Consider the following 15,740-nt stretch of genomic DNA (forward strand, 5'->3'; position numbering starts at 1 on the left):
GATAGTGAGGTTCTTTCCTAGTAGAGATGCACATGTAAATTGATCAAGAAAATTATTCATAGCAAGTACCTAAAATATTTGCTAACACAAATAGAAAAAACACAAAAAATGCACCAAAAATGAAACATGGGAAAGTGAGACTCCTGATATCATGCTATAAAAATAAAAAGAATAAAAGAAATGAATAAAAGAACTGAGAATAAGAGTGAGGAAAAACTCTAGCTGGAATTGAGTTTAACAGCAATTTCTATCTCTATTCCCCCTCCCATGAACCATGCAAAACAGGGTCAGCAAGCCTCAACTTCTGTAAGTTAGGTTAACAACTCACAACTTCAATAATTTCTATTTCAACAAGTCAAGCCATTTTAATGGGAAAAGCAAAAGAATTTTTTTTCTTTTGATAGGCAAAAAGAGAGCTTGTATTAAAAGCACTTAAAAGACGGCAAAACAAGTACACACAAGTATACAAACAAAGCCTAGTAAAGGCAAAGAAGTAAGGAGTCCAAAAAACCTTCTCCTTACCTAAAATTCAACCAATCTACAAAATCTAACATAGACAACACGTGATCTTCTGTATACATCCTAGCCCAATTCACCAAAAGTATACATGAAAATGGATTTAATAGCTTGATCAGACTACTAAATGTCATTGAAAGCCCTTCTATTCCTTTCCTTCCAAATAGTCCACAACAAGCACAACGGAGCAGTCCTCTACTCTTTCTTTCGTTTTTTTGATAGGAAACCACGCATGAATATATTGATAAGATAAAATAGTACATAAGGAGGATGAGAAATCCTCCCGCCAGAATTAAAACTAAACAACACAATAAAATAACATGACACTACACCGTCTCATTGGACCTACACACTGCTAGCCAATCTAGTTGTAAAACGTTAAGGGGAATGCCCTTAAACCCCGTTGAGTACTCTTTCTTTCGTTTTTCACCCACAAAAGAATCATGTCAACCCAATAGATTCCCTCTAATCAATGAATGCAAAACCCACTGCACAACAAAAAGGGAGTTAATCATGTTTCACAACATTCTTGCCATGACGCAAAACATAAGTAAGTGATTTGTTGTTTCCTACTCTTCCTTGCACAAATAACAACTATTCGGAATATTCCAACCCTCCTTTTTAGCCGGTCAAGAGTAAGAAGTCTGCCCCAAGACGCTTCCCAAACAACAAAATTGACCTTCATTGGAGCCCAAGTCCTCTAAACAATACTAAATGGAAAAGGATCTCTAGGACCCCTAGAATAGGAGCAATAAAGAGATATGATTGAGAAATTGGCATTATTGCTTTCTCTCCAACTCAGAGTATCCTCCACTTCTCTTCTAACAACCAAAGGTTGTAGCTTTCTAAACAAATTCTCCACATCACCTAGCACCCCATCATTATCTTGTCTTGAAAAACAAGGGCTCCAACTACTCCTTTCCCTACCCTTTTCCCCACCCTCTGCCACCCATCCATCTTTGTTGACTGCAAAAAAAAAAAAAAAAAAAAATAGTTTGGGAAAGCTTCTTCCAAAGTTTAATCCTCGCACCACAAGTCTTTCCAAAACTTAACCCTTCTCCCATTCCCAACTATAAAGCAAAATCTAGTTTTTATTTCCTCCCATTCATTTTTTATGGCTTTACTATAAAGGAAAGCTCAACCATAAAGGTCTCTCTCTCTCTCTCTCTATCAATTTTTTTTTCTTTTCCCAACAATTTGTCTATTTCTATATGAAAGAATATGCAACTGCTTAGATAAGAGCAAGCCACAAATAGAACCTTGCAGCACACATACACATGCAAACACAAACTTTTCTCTACATTAACAAATTTTCTCTAATATTACCAAATAATGATGTTATAAGCTTTTTTTCCCATAGTATTAGATATTAGAATGTATCTTTGCATATACATAATTATGTCTATTAAACATTTAGATTCTAACACAAAAATGATATATTGATAGTTTAAATCATGATTTTATAGATTAGTCATAATTTATGGGTAAATACCTACTCTCTTTTTTTTATAGGTAAATAAGATTAGCATTAAGAGAAAGAAAGTATACACGCTATATACAAAGAAAACTAAAGACAAAAAAGGCACAAAGACACAAAAACCCGCTACCACGCCCTAACAAGAGTCTATCCAATCCACAAAATCTAACAACGATAACAAACCATCCTAAATATACAACCGAACTCAATCCCATAATAGACACAAGAAAGAATTTTTAATAGCTTGGTCTCAAAATTGGCCTTTCCAGCCAATTTTGTTTGGAAATCAAAAGCCCCTACAAAGGTCCAAGGCCTTTGCTTGGTTAGTGGTACACAAAAAGGTAAATATCAATGACTTGCTACAGATGAGAAGACCCCACAAATCCCTTAGCCTGCATTGGTGCGTTTTATACAGAGGAAGTGGAGAAACGATCAACCATCTTTTTCTACACTGTCCTTTAGCCTTGCAATTTTGGCATAAGTTCTTCAATTTAGCCCATTTGGATTGGGTGCCACCTAGAATTATCAAAGACATGATGATTATCTCTTTTAGAGGATTGGGGAATTCATTGAGAGGCAAAACGCTTTGGCAAATCGCTTGCCTCACTATTCTTTGGATTGGGTGGCAAGAGAGAAATGTTAGGATTTTTTAGGAAAGATAGAGAACGGAAAATATGTTGTGGGACTTACTTCACTTCTATTCCTCTCTTTGGGCCTCTTTCTCTACCGCTTTTAAGGGAGTTCCACTTAGTGTTATTCAATTAAGTTGGCTTTCAGTTTGTAACTCTTAGGGGGTGGATATTTTTGTAAGGAGTTATACTCAGTTTTTTGTTATTTTGTGTTATTCTCTTTGCATAGTGGAGTATACTCTTTTTTATCAGGTATTGTATGTTTGTGAGAAGGACCTCTCATCCTTCTCTCTTTCTTATCAATAAAATTTACCTTTGTTTCTAATTAAAAAAAAAAAAAAAAAATTAGTTATCAAAAGCTCTCCTATTCCTCTCCTGCCACAAAGTCCAAAATAGAAACAACGAAGCAACCTTCCAAGCCTTCTTCCTCTTTTTACCAACAGAGGTCCCATGCCAACTCAAAAGAACCTCTCTACTTGAAGAATGCATCACCCACTAAATACCGAAAAGCACAAATACCAACTGCCACAAAAACAAGCTTTTGAACAATGGATGAGGATATGGTCACTTGTTTCTTCTTCTTCCTTACACAAGTAGCATCGATTAGGAATCCTTCAACCCCTCCTGTTGAGTTGATCAAGAGTCAAAATCCTGACCCAAGTTGCTTCCCAAGCAAAAAAACTGATTCTTGGAGGCACCCAAGAATTCTAAACAATGCCACAGGGGAATAGTTCCATTCTCCTATTTGCCAAAGAGGAGTTGGATGAATGCCTACTCATCAGAAAACAAAACCATCAACTTTGCAAAGTACATAATATAACCTTCTTTTTCCTCCATTTTGTTTCCAAGGTATTATGAAAATCCTTATCTTTCTCTCTCAAATAGTTTAATACCGACTGATAAGAATGCATCTTCAGGTTGGAGGTTTTTATTTTTCAACTATTTTATTCTTTCTCTTTAAGAACTAAAAACTACTTCTGGCCTTGGGAAAGTTGATTTGAGCTTCTACTTTAGGGCAGGCATTTTAATTTATTCTATATTCGTTAACCTGAATGGGTAGTTTCGTAGGATGTGACCATGGCTAAGGAACCAGGGGATTAAGGTGGCTGTCCCCGTGCTGTACAGAAAAGGTATTATCTTCTAGCATTTTTTTTTTCCCTTTTTGGTGTTGGTCTGAAGGTAGCCTGTCCTTAATATCTCTATGTCTATTAATACAATTCTTTTGTTTTTCTCTTGTTGCCTAAACAAAGCTTTTCCCTGAAAACATATATCCAAACTCCACAGACTCATCAATCTTTTTCTCATCCAAAAACGACTACACAAGAATTCTCCTCAACAAAACAAACCTAAGAATCTCCTCCAGCCTGCCTCCTGCAAAGATTCCAAGAGGGGTCTGACATCTACTTCACTAACCAAACCAACCCCACTATTTTGAAGAAGGTAAGAGTAACAGCTATCCTTAGCAATGACGCCAATACCCAAATCGAACTGGATTATAAATCAAGCTCATGACAAAATTTACTTTCATTCAACTTTGTTAAGTGCTCTTGACTCAAATACATCATTCTTTCAGTATTTCTTTTTTTTTATCTGCACATTAAATAAGCTAAACAAGGGGCTATCCCAAGACATGCATACAAAGTGGGGAAAAATAAACAATGCCGCATAGTCCAATACAACATGGATGACTGACCACCATGCAAGTGTTGCCATCAGAAGCCCTGTTTGGTGGTTCCTGACCCATGTCCTTCCATTTCACTGCACTCTAAACACATACATCAATAATGATACTAGCATTCTCCCATTTCCATGCCACTTAGTTCTAGCATCTTCTGATGGCTTTATCAGTTTCGCAAGACAATTGCCTGAACAAACAAAACATCCAGACTGCTGTAATAATGCCATGTCATCTTGTATGTAAAGGCCATCATGTGATGCAACTGCACTTTGTGGAGCCAATATAATGTCTAGTTACCAATATGGCTGTGGTTGTCCAATAATACATGGATGCCCTTTGCCTGAAGATGCAAGTTATGGGCAAAACCAATGGGAGACATAGATCACTTATTTGTCCTTCGTTCTAAATCCTGCCCGCTTTAGCAGAGATTCTTTTCTTTGGTTGGAATCTTTTAGGTTGGCCCCAGGCCCCCAAGTAAATCCCCAAGCATGTTTGGAGACTCTAACAAAGGTGATGGCTTAAAGGTGTGGATGTGTGCCATTCCAGCCACACTGTAATCATATGAATCAAAAATATATATATATACATACTAGAATTTTGGAGCTCAATTGGTTAAGAAGATCACTTCTTTTTCTCCTTTTTTGGGTTACAAAAGAACCTAAGGGCTTTCTTTAACAATAAGTATAATAGATAGGCAATCAGTTTGCCATTATCAGTATAAAAGGACTGAGATCCTTACCACTTGGAGTTTTCCTCATTCTGACATATTATTTCAAATTTGAGGCGTCTTTGTTGGAGAATCCAGTTCAAATTGGCATATCTTGTATTATTAGATGCTATAGGGGATAATGGTATGAGTTTTCTCTAGACCGGTGCCCAGGGTTTTGCTGTTACAGCTGAGACCTTCACTCTCTTACATCTGAGAGAGACTTCAACTTTGGGATTCAAGCATCCCAGGATCAAGGACTCTTTTGTTATTACTAAAATGGTGAGAGCTATGCCTGGGCCCTAGACTGTATGCTCATTTAATGAGAGAATTTCTTTATGATCATTGGAGCACAATTGAATTATAGGTGGATTTTAGATCAAGTAAGCAGGATCTGGATCATTTGCTTTCTGGATTATTTTTAGCCACTGAATGTGGGAGATTTTTGCAGATTTTTATTACACTCTTTTTGTTTTCTTTTATTTCTGTTCACTCCTTGTAGTAAGTTATCATGCTTTCATATTTCAAAATAAGCATGAAGCTCATGAATGACATTATCTGCAGAGAATCAAACTCTAAATAGCTTGAACCTTTAAAGAACATCAATCCTAAAAAGGGAAAACTTAATGAACCTATTTTGAAGCATAAGGAAATATTGCTTTGTTAAGATAAGCCTACCTCAACTCGTCCATGCAAAACAATGACCGTGTCAGATAGGTTATTTGCTTTGACAACTGCACTTGCCTGTTGACCAAAAACAATAACAAATCAAACCAAATCTACAGCTCTATTGTACATACAGATTCTGATTTCATACAAACTAAAATATTAAAATACATCTCAAACATAAAAGATCTAGTCCAAGTCAGAGAGATGTATAATAAATTTATAATCTCCAATTACTTAGTGACTGACGCACCAAAGTATAAAGAAGAAAAACATATAGCAGATGCAAGATCCACATAAAGGCAAATTATGACAACATCTACGTAACCCAGAAGCTATTTAAATATAAAAAAAGGTTTAAGAACCAAAAGAATACCAATTAGGAACCCATCTGTTAAAACATCACATTACTTCAGACTGAAAAAGATGCATGCAGAATAGTAATATGACTACAGAGTTTTGAAGAATAAAAAAAAAGGGGAAATATGTTTGCATTAATGCAAATGAATCAAGAGTATGTACAGAGATGACACATTGTGCTGGGTGTCACTGTCAGTCAACATGAATATCTCTCACCACCAAAAAGAATGGATAAAATAAATACACTGAGTCATAAAGTATGTAAGATTCCTAGAATGAGGAAAAAGAAGAAAAAGAAGAAAGAAAGAGACAACAATTAAGTTCCTTTGATAAAGAAAGAAAGACAAGAAAAGTTTTACACAATAGGAAAAACTGAAAAAGAGAGCTAAGTTCCTTTGAGAGAGTTGTGCCTCATCCCCTATATATATTCTGTACCACCTGCCTAGATTGGTAGAAAAATGGAAGAGCTAAAGCAGCAGAAAACAACAATTAAGATTGTGGAATAAATTACACTTTATAATACTCATTGAAGCATGCATGCCAGGTAAGAGGATACAAAAGAAAAAAAAATACCATATGGGAGTTATGCAAAATTTAGAATGATTTTGTTTCCTAGATTTTTTTTTTTCTTTTGGATAAGACAACTCATTGTTAATGAATAATGCAGCTTTCTAATTCTAATATCCAGTTCAAATATCATTCTTGCATTTCTCTAGATTTAGCCAACTCCAACTCATGTGCATAACGTTTTGTTGTTTTTGCAAAATACCATTACCAGAATCTAACAAGAAAAAATTTGGAGGGCTGTGGCTTCCTACTAAGGAGAGTTTCCTCAATGCAAAGTTTACATATATGCTTATACGCATACATATATAGAAACAGTCACACTTATATATGTATGTATGTGCATGTTTGTGTATAAACACATATGTTCGGAAAAATTAACAGATAGATCAAGAGGCCACATGGATGAAAGTAAAAGCAGCATGTATAGGGCAACAATAATGGGCGCATAGTGCAACAAAGCACCTGAATCGCAATCTCACTTGCATCCACAGCATATACCTGGTAAGAAAAAAGACACAATCAAATTGACGGAAACTGAAACTAGTATATAAATACATCACCCTGAAAGAACAATGCAAACAATAGTCAAGTCCTTCTTCATACCAGGAGAAGGGAACCCATGAAGGGCCTCTTTCGGCCCATAAAGTCAAGGAAAGAAGAAGAAGAAGGAACAACCTGGGTTTTACCTACGAGACTAGAGTGGTTAAAAAAATTGTTTTATTGTCTACTGATTATGAGATAGAAGATCTAGAACGCCTCATGTGTTCTATTGATTGTATGAATTTATCCACCTTCGCTTCAGATGCGAGATCTTGGTCCTTATTGTCTTCAGGACTGTTTACAGTCAAGTCCTTCTTTACAGCCTTATCCCAAACGTCTGATTCATCTCCTTTGATCCCTTATAAGTTTGTATGGAAATCTCAAGTTCCCTTCAAAGTTAAGGCCTTTGTCTGGCTTGTGGCACACAAGAAGGTAAATACCAATGACTTGCTACAATTGAGGAGACCCCACAAAGCTCTTAGCCCTGACATCTGTAAGTTGTGTATGGGGCAAGGAGAATCAGCAGATCACCTATTCCTTCATTATTCTGTGACATTGGGGTTGTGGCACAGACTTTTTCAGCTAGCCAAGATGGATTGGGTCCCTCCGAAAAGCATTTCAGACATGATGTTCATCAATTATAAAGGCTTTGGCAAATCCAAGAGAGGGTTGGTTTTGTGGCAAAATGCGTGCATAGCTTTAATTTGGGTTGTGTGGCGGGAAAGGAATGCTAGGATATTTGAGGACAAAGCTAGGAATTCAGAGAATCTTTGGAACTCCATTCATTTCATCGCTTCGTTTTGGGCTTTTTGCTCAACGGGGTTTAAGGGCATTCCCCTTAACGTTTTACAACTAGATTGGCTAGCAGTGTGTAGGTCCAATGAGACGGTGTAGTGTCATGTTATTTTATTGTGTTGTTTAGTTTTAATTCTGGCAGGAGGATTTCTCATCCTCCTTATGTACTATTTTATCTTATCAATATATTCATGCGTGGTTTCCTATCAAAAAAAATTGTTTTATTGTCACTATATGAAATTAACATATTGAGTGGCAAAAAAATAAATAACTGGATTGGATGCTAAAACAATACATTTAATAGATGTGAAGAAAAGAAAAACATATCTACCATATGCCACTCTCAGGTTTGACGTTTTCAACAAAGTTCCCATCAAAATGAAGTTTATCCTGATCCATCAATATTTTACAAGAAAAAGCTGGCAAACCCCAATAGGTAGTATCTTGCAGGGGAGAATATCTTTTCCATACATTTCTAAAGTGCCAAGAATTCACACCAAAGGGATTCACTGTCTGTTCTATATCTTGCATAAGCAGTAGTTATTGGAAAAAAAATTATACCAGAAAATACAGAAACCTTCAGTCAAAATTACAGACTTGTATTTCTGAGAAGAAATATTTGCCAGCATTAAATCACATTTAATAAAAAGAAAAAACATCATCCTTTAACACCTATAGATAGTGTTCATATATTAAAATTATTGAATTTATATCATACAAGTAAATTTGACAAATATCAACTCCACTGCATCTTACTCTTTTTGCACCAACTTGAGCACAAAATATGGAAAGAATGCCTGTGCCACAGCCAACATCCACTACAACCTGTAAGCATAATTACATTAAAAAAATGAATAAGTAAAATATAAATGCATTGCTTCCCCAAATAGAGTCTTCTAACTGACCAGAGTAACCCATGCCAAAAACAAAAACAAAAACAAAAAACAAATTAAATGTTTTATACTATGTACAAGCTTATATGCCAGTGGATATAAGGTAAAAATCCATTTCATATCTCACCAAAACTGTCTTATTACAACAAAATATTAGGCTCTGTTTGACAATTGTTTTATAAAACAATTATTTGTTCTCCGGAACAAAAAAACAAGAAAACACGCTTAGCAACTAAAAAACAAAAGACAGTTTTCCATTCTTAAAAACAGAAAACATGGTGTTTTTAAATAACATTTTTTAGTTTTTTTAGTTGTTTTTACTAGTTTTCAGATGGTTGTTTGAAAAATAATTATATAAATATGAAGAATGGTTAAAAATAAAGGACTATAAATAAAAATTATTTTTAAAACATATTTTAAAATATAGAAAATATGTTAAAAACATTTCAAGTTCCTAAACAGACCTTTATTCTACAAAACATTAGAAAAAAGCATTCAAAAACTATTCTTAGAAACTATTTTTCAGAATTATTCTCAATAACACTTCCCACACAGAGTCTTAGTTTCAAACACATTTTCAGCAAAGATGAATTGTCCTCGCATACATAGAAAACCGCCATAATATATTCTTTTGAATAAATATTCATCATAGATGACACAATAGAAATAACATTACTTTGCCAGCAATAGAATTCTGATGCTGCGTGATTGCTGCCTTATATGTTTCAGTCCGCACACGGTCCTGCATAGTTTAAGAGAACAATTAGCATAATCAGAAGCACATCAGGGAAATTTATCAATAAATAGAATTAGCCACAGAATGCATAAACACTCCAAATACTGTCAAAACCCAAATTTCTGCTTCAAAAAATCTACTTATATAAGTGAAATCAAGTATTACAGAACCAAACAGGAATTTATTTCAGAAAAAACTCAGAGTGATGAGAATCCATAATAAACACTGTCAATGAAGCCTTGTATCTGACTATTATTTCTTAGTGTCAACATCCATCTATATGAGTTGACGTTCAGCTCCCTTTCTAACCACCGCCATCTCTTTGGGAGAACAACCTTGTCTCCACTTATTGAAACAAACTTGAACTTATTTTACTAAGACTATAACACATCCTGGGCTTCCTAGTGCTACAATACCCGAGGGATATGTCTATGTTCAAAATTTCTTTAGTCTGCTTTTATCTCAAACAAAAATCTTTGAATTTCAAAAATAAGAACAAAAACATAAAAACAAATCTGGCTTGATCATGGGAGAGTAGCAGTAGCTTGCTCTAGAGAAATAAAAGCACCAATCAACTCATCTTCCCATGTGCAGGATTTGAGGCCTTGTTCTCACAATCACAATAGACCAATCTCAAAAAAAAAAATTTAGGACCCTGTAAAGGCATGAAGCACAACAGCACCCAGTGTACATGTCTAGTTCCAATATCTCTCAAGACCCTTCTTTAGTATAAACGAAGACCTTGTCCTTTTCTCAGAAAGTACTATTGACCAGGTACCTTCAAATACATCTCTTCTTTCAATTTGACATCTTTAATTTATTATAATATTTCATTTTGATTAAAAAAACTAGTTACTTTTAGTTATCAAATTCAGATTTTAAAATTTGAAGAAAGTCCTGATCTTTTATGCTTTCCATATTAATCCTTTGACCTGATCACTCAGTTGAGTCAGTTTCTTTTTTCACTTCAGGGTTTTAGCTAAGGATGAACTTTTTTGGTGGCTTCCACGTTTTATAAAATGGAGCTATCCAATCAGCTTTTAAGTCACAGCATAGTGCTATGAACCCCTCCCATAACTTAGTAGATTAACCATTCATAGTGAGTTTCCCTATGTCCTACAAAAGACACATTGTAGGTTCTTATAGGATGTGAATTTTTCATGGAAAGGTCTATTTCCTGTGGAATCATCATTGCTTTCATGATCACCCAAATAATTTTGAAATATATCCCATCTTTTATTTTTCTCACATCACCACATCTTGTTCAATAAGTGCCTTGATAAATATCAAAATTAAATAATGTATGAGAAAGAGTACTCATTCACCATCATGACACTTCAAAACTTGGACATTCTCTTTTGTCTGTTGGGTTTTAAAATTTATGATTGAGCATTTGCCATACTAATTTTTAAATCATTACAAAGTTAATCTTCTACTCCTTAAGCAGGCATATAAATCTTTAACTTCTTTCATTTTCTATTCAAATTTGCTAATCCCTAGAAATTTTACACGGGGCTCAGCAAGAACTTCTAAAAACAGCTTACAAAGCAAGAACCACACTATATTTACTCTATTTTTGGTTTTCCTGCAAAGCTGAAGTCAAAAATATTTCTGAAAAACAAGAAGGCAAGGGCAAAAAAAAACTTCACAAGAAAAATATATGGCATTGGTGATGAAGGAAGTGGTGATACAGGTACCGGAAGGAAAATTTGATGATGGCTACAGTGGTGTACAGATGGTGAAGTGGAGTGGCTATATTGATGGAAATGGCAGCACTAGGTGGTGGTGTTGATCACATTGTGCTTAAAAAGAACAATATTTAATCAAGTCTTTATTATGCTTACAATGATAATTGCAGCTTTCTACATGACATGTTTTTCACCTCCCATTTGATTTCTTATTTTATAAAGTTGTTCTTTTGCTTTCCCAGAACATGTACTCGTGCTCAATTTCTATTTCATTTTGAAGGTTAACAAGAAACAAGACAAATATGCAATGCTACCAACTATAGACTATAGAGTAATAGAGTATCATCTGAAGTAATATCTTACACTTGATATGATGACTGTCATGTGCTAAATCCTTAATGTCTTGTTTCTTTTAGTGACATCTTATCATATTTTATTTCTTGCCACATTTTAATCTTCTGAGAAGAATTAAATTAATGAATTCCCCATTAGATTGTATTATCTTTACATAGATTGATTATGCATTTCAAATAAACAAAGTGTTTTCATGGCATGATTTTTTTCCCCATAAAAGTTTAAGCCATACCTTAAGAAAGTCAAGAAATGAATTTCATCTCAATTGCAAAATGTTCTACAATAGTAACAGAGAGGGTGAGATTGGAGTAGGTTCAATGTTCAGATCCTAGGATGCTTATCTATTTGTGTGTGTATCACTTGGGCTTGACACAAGTACTTATAATACAGTAAAAAAAAATCTATCATCAGATTTATTAATGTGTCAAGAAAGAATGACACCACCACCATTATGTGCTAAGTCGTATCACACTAATTGGGTGGAAGTACTAAACAGTGTACCACGGATGTTGGTACATATCTTTATATAAAATCATTAAACACTCACCCTAAGGACAGTGAAGCTAAGGGTATTGTTAATTGTGATGCCCATATTTAACACTCCTATACCTCCTCACACTCCACAATATCTAGGCACTCAATTCCAAACTACTACATCTTGCTACTTGAAAGTCAAATCCTTTTTCACCATTTACCAATTTTTCTAGTGAATCATAGATCATCATAAAATTTTCCCATGATCTTGGCACCACAACATAGCCAATACACACTTATACTGAGTATGCATGATCAGACCATGGTAGACAGCATTCCACAATCTTCCCCTAAGTTGCTACAACCCTCAACTTCTCTAAAACACATTCACATTTTATTCTATCTTTTTCCCTTTTCCTTCCTAGTATGCAAGCTACTAAACCTAAGAGCCAGTCCTTAACCCCTTATCCTGATATTCAAAGGACCGGAACTCCCAACCTTCGGCTGAGATCACATTAGAAACACCCAACAATGTCATTTTGTTTTCTTCTCTCTATCACTCACAATCAATTTTCCCTCTTTATTTTACTTCTCTTATAGAAATTAACATCATCAATAAAATAAAATAAAAAAATAAAGTCAAAACAGAAAACAAAAAAATCATAAAATTATATAACTAATTCACAAAACCCGTAAATAAACACAACAAATAACCATTTTCAAATTGGAAAAGCGAATTTGAACCACAGAAGCAGCAATGTTAGTTCTTAACAAGTAGTTCCAATGCAATAGGCTACGGCATAAAGCGAAATGCAAAACAAATTTCAGAACAAATTCTCGGAAACCATAAATTAGTACGCAAACCCATTTTCAAACTGGAAGAGAAAATAATATCCCACAAAGCAGTAAAGGCGAAAAGAACACTGAAACAAACTAACCCATAAAACAACACAACGGAGAACCCACCTCCGAATTCAGAAAACGAAAAAGACCCACAAAAACAAAACCCCATCGTAAAAACTACGAGTACCTTGATCATCTCCTCGTGAATGCCGACGTGAGAATACGATTGAAAGTATGCCTTATCGAAGTCCGTACAAGGCCGCCTCTCAGGCTCTGAAGCCCTAGCCCAGCCACCTCCCCCTGCGCCGCCGTCCCTGCCGTCACGGGGACGGCGTCCACCCCTCCGTTGCCGGTGGGGCTTCTCCGTCGTGGGATGGTGGGAGTAGCCGTTACTGTAGCCGCCACTGTTCATCGGCAACATTGAGGAGAAAGATCAAGAGTGAGAGACCCACGAGGGCAAAAGGGTAAATGTCAGAACTCTCTCTAGCCCGAGAATTTTTGAACTGCGACAATGGGGCGAGAGAGGTGGCGGCCAGAACCTATGCAATTCTTTGGTTATTACTTATTACACTCATTATATACTGTGCCAAATGACCTAAATGCCCTCAAATGAAACCCCTCTTTACTCCTCCTATGTGGATTCCCATGGTCTTTTTGGGAAATCAAAATGAGAATTGCTTTCATTTTTTACGGTATTAAGATTCGACTCAAATTTGCAATTCAATTATAAAAGGACAAACACTAACAAAAATGACCACAACTACTAATCAACCAAATGCCTCTCAAATTATAAAGTAAACAAAAAGGATGAAAGCGAGGGACAAAAAAATAAATAGTTAGAATTTATATATCGTCCACCAGAATTTGACTTCTTTTGTAACTTAGCAATACGTGGGATGTGAGTTTGACATGTGATTTATCCGAAACTAAAGAAAATGTGCCATGGGCATTGAGGTCATCGTCATTGCACAAAACATTAGTTTGACATTTTCTTCACTCCTATCAAACATCACAAGCTATGTGCAGTTGATTGAAGATTTTAGGAACATTTTCACGAGCCAAGAGTTTTGTACTCTTGATTGGTGGAAGAAGTGATGGATCGTCGAATCTCAAGAGTTTTCCACGAGTTCGATAAACCCGAGAAGAATTCAAGTGTCTCGCTTAAGTCTAAAAGTGAATTCGACAAGTTCAATGAGTGTCTGAAAGTGATGGACCTGCAGTTTTCACTACTTACTCACTGTTTTCAACTCTGATTTGACTAACTTTGGGACCCGAACCATTCTATCCCATGCGGAAACAAGCGAGGAAAACCTTTCAGACACTTCCATAGGCGTATTTTCACTTTTCAACAGTAGAACCTTGTGAGTGGATCATCATGCATTTCCAGGCAGCGTAAGACATGGAACTCTCTCGAACTCCATCGGACTTACTATGCTGCGCATGGACTTTGCCTCAGAAAGAGGCATAATGGGCACTGAAACACCAAACAATACACCGGACACCAAAACACACAGTAGGCAGTGTGGCGGCCATGGAAAATACTGCATATGCAGCACGCGCAGGCTGAGATCCACCGGTAAGGACCGAGACTCCAGACACAGAGAGAACCAGAGTATAGGGACAGATGCAGAACAAAAACTAAGAGAAAAGCAACCAGGAGAAGAAAACAACCAATGAAACCTATGAAGCCTCATTTCATACGTCTTCCATGGGGTTGTGTAGGCGAGACAAACAGAGAGCAATGGCATGATTATCAAATATCCGACTAAAAAATAGTCCATGCATCAGTTGATTACAGGAGAAACCAAAGAAACCAAAATGGGACCAAAACAGATCCAAGTTTGTGAGCAGTCAATTCCAGCAAAACAATCGAGTGGCCCTTGATGTCCACACCAATCAACAAATCAAAGCTCAGAAAATCAGTAGAAAAGACACGAAGATTACCGTAACCTCACCCGGAGAATGGAGAGCCTCCTCCCAAATTCCTAATCCGTGCTAGCTTAGCTTCAAGTGAGACCCACCTTCTCCGAAAATCAACAAACCAGCACAGCCTCACCCCTCCTCTGTTCTTCTCCCCCCTCTCAGCTCTCTTGTCTTTTCTTGCCCCTCAAGTCTACCCTCACCTCTCTCTATAACAGCCAGCCCCCCGCTGGAGAAAATCCTCCTCTACACGTGTCACCATCCAAGGACCCGGTGAATATCCTTGTAACTGCCCTCCCTAACAACCCAGCTGCTCTCTGCCCCTCTCTAACAACCCTGCTGGGCCAAAAAGAGTGAAAAAAAACAGTGACCCTAAAATGGGGTCTACATGGCTCTTTTAAATATTGAAATTACATAAAAATAACTTTCCATACCTAATTAATTTTCCTTTTTTGATTCTCAAAAAAATTGAAAAATAAAAAATAAATTAACTCATATATTTATTTTTATTTATTACTTTAAATTTATTTTAACTCATAAATATAAAAATTAAATAATTTTAAAATACATAATTTCTAATTAATTTCAATTATTTTTTATTTTTTTTATATTTTTTATAATACAACCAAATATAAAAGAATCATTTTTCTTTGTATTTATTTTCTTTAGTATTTTTTAAAAACCAAACATTGTAAAATTATTTTTCACATAAATCAAATATAAATATATAAAAGATAAAGGAAAAAAAATTGTTCTAGTGTTGGTCAACTTTACATAAGGTCAAACTTTGGTGTTGCATGTATGTCGAATGCCGGATAAGCCCGAACCTTAACTAAGGGAACCCGACCCGGCCCGTTTGACATGCCCAACTATAAGTATGAACGGGAAAGGAGACGGG

The 15,740-nt window shown here is 35.8% G+C and overlaps 1 protein-coding gene across 1 annotated transcript in view; it reads right to left on the reverse strand.

The window, feature by feature from the left end:
- The window catches only part of LOC117923862 (probable protein arginine N-methyltransferase 6), a 30,731-nt gene extending 15,026 nt beyond the window's left edge, over window positions 1–15,705 (reverse strand). Inside the window, exons 1-7 of the mRNA XM_034842362.1 lie at window positions 15,617–15,705; window positions 14,878–15,021; window positions 13,110–13,326; window positions 9,504–9,569; window positions 8,691–8,759; window positions 7,062–7,097; window positions 5,685–5,750 (exon numbers count right to left, since the gene is read on the reverse strand). Of these exons, the coding sequence (XP_034698253.1) occupies window positions 5,685–5,750; window positions 7,062–7,097; window positions 8,691–8,759; window positions 9,504–9,569; window positions 13,110–13,326; window positions 14,878–15,021; window positions 15,617–15,705 (687 nt within the window). The remainder of the gene's footprint in view (window positions 1–5,684; window positions 5,751–7,061; window positions 7,098–8,690; window positions 8,760–9,503; window positions 9,570–13,109; window positions 13,327–14,877; window positions 15,022–15,616) is intronic.
- Window positions 15,706–15,740: the final 35 nt, after the last annotated feature.

This window comes from Vitis riparia, chromosome 10 (genome assembly GCF_004353265.1).
Source record: "Vitis riparia cultivar Riparia Gloire de Montpellier isolate 1030 chromosome 10, EGFV_Vit.rip_1.0, whole genome shotgun sequence".
NCBI classification, from domain to species: domain Eukaryota; kingdom Viridiplantae; phylum Streptophyta; class Magnoliopsida; order Vitales; family Vitaceae; genus Vitis; species Vitis riparia.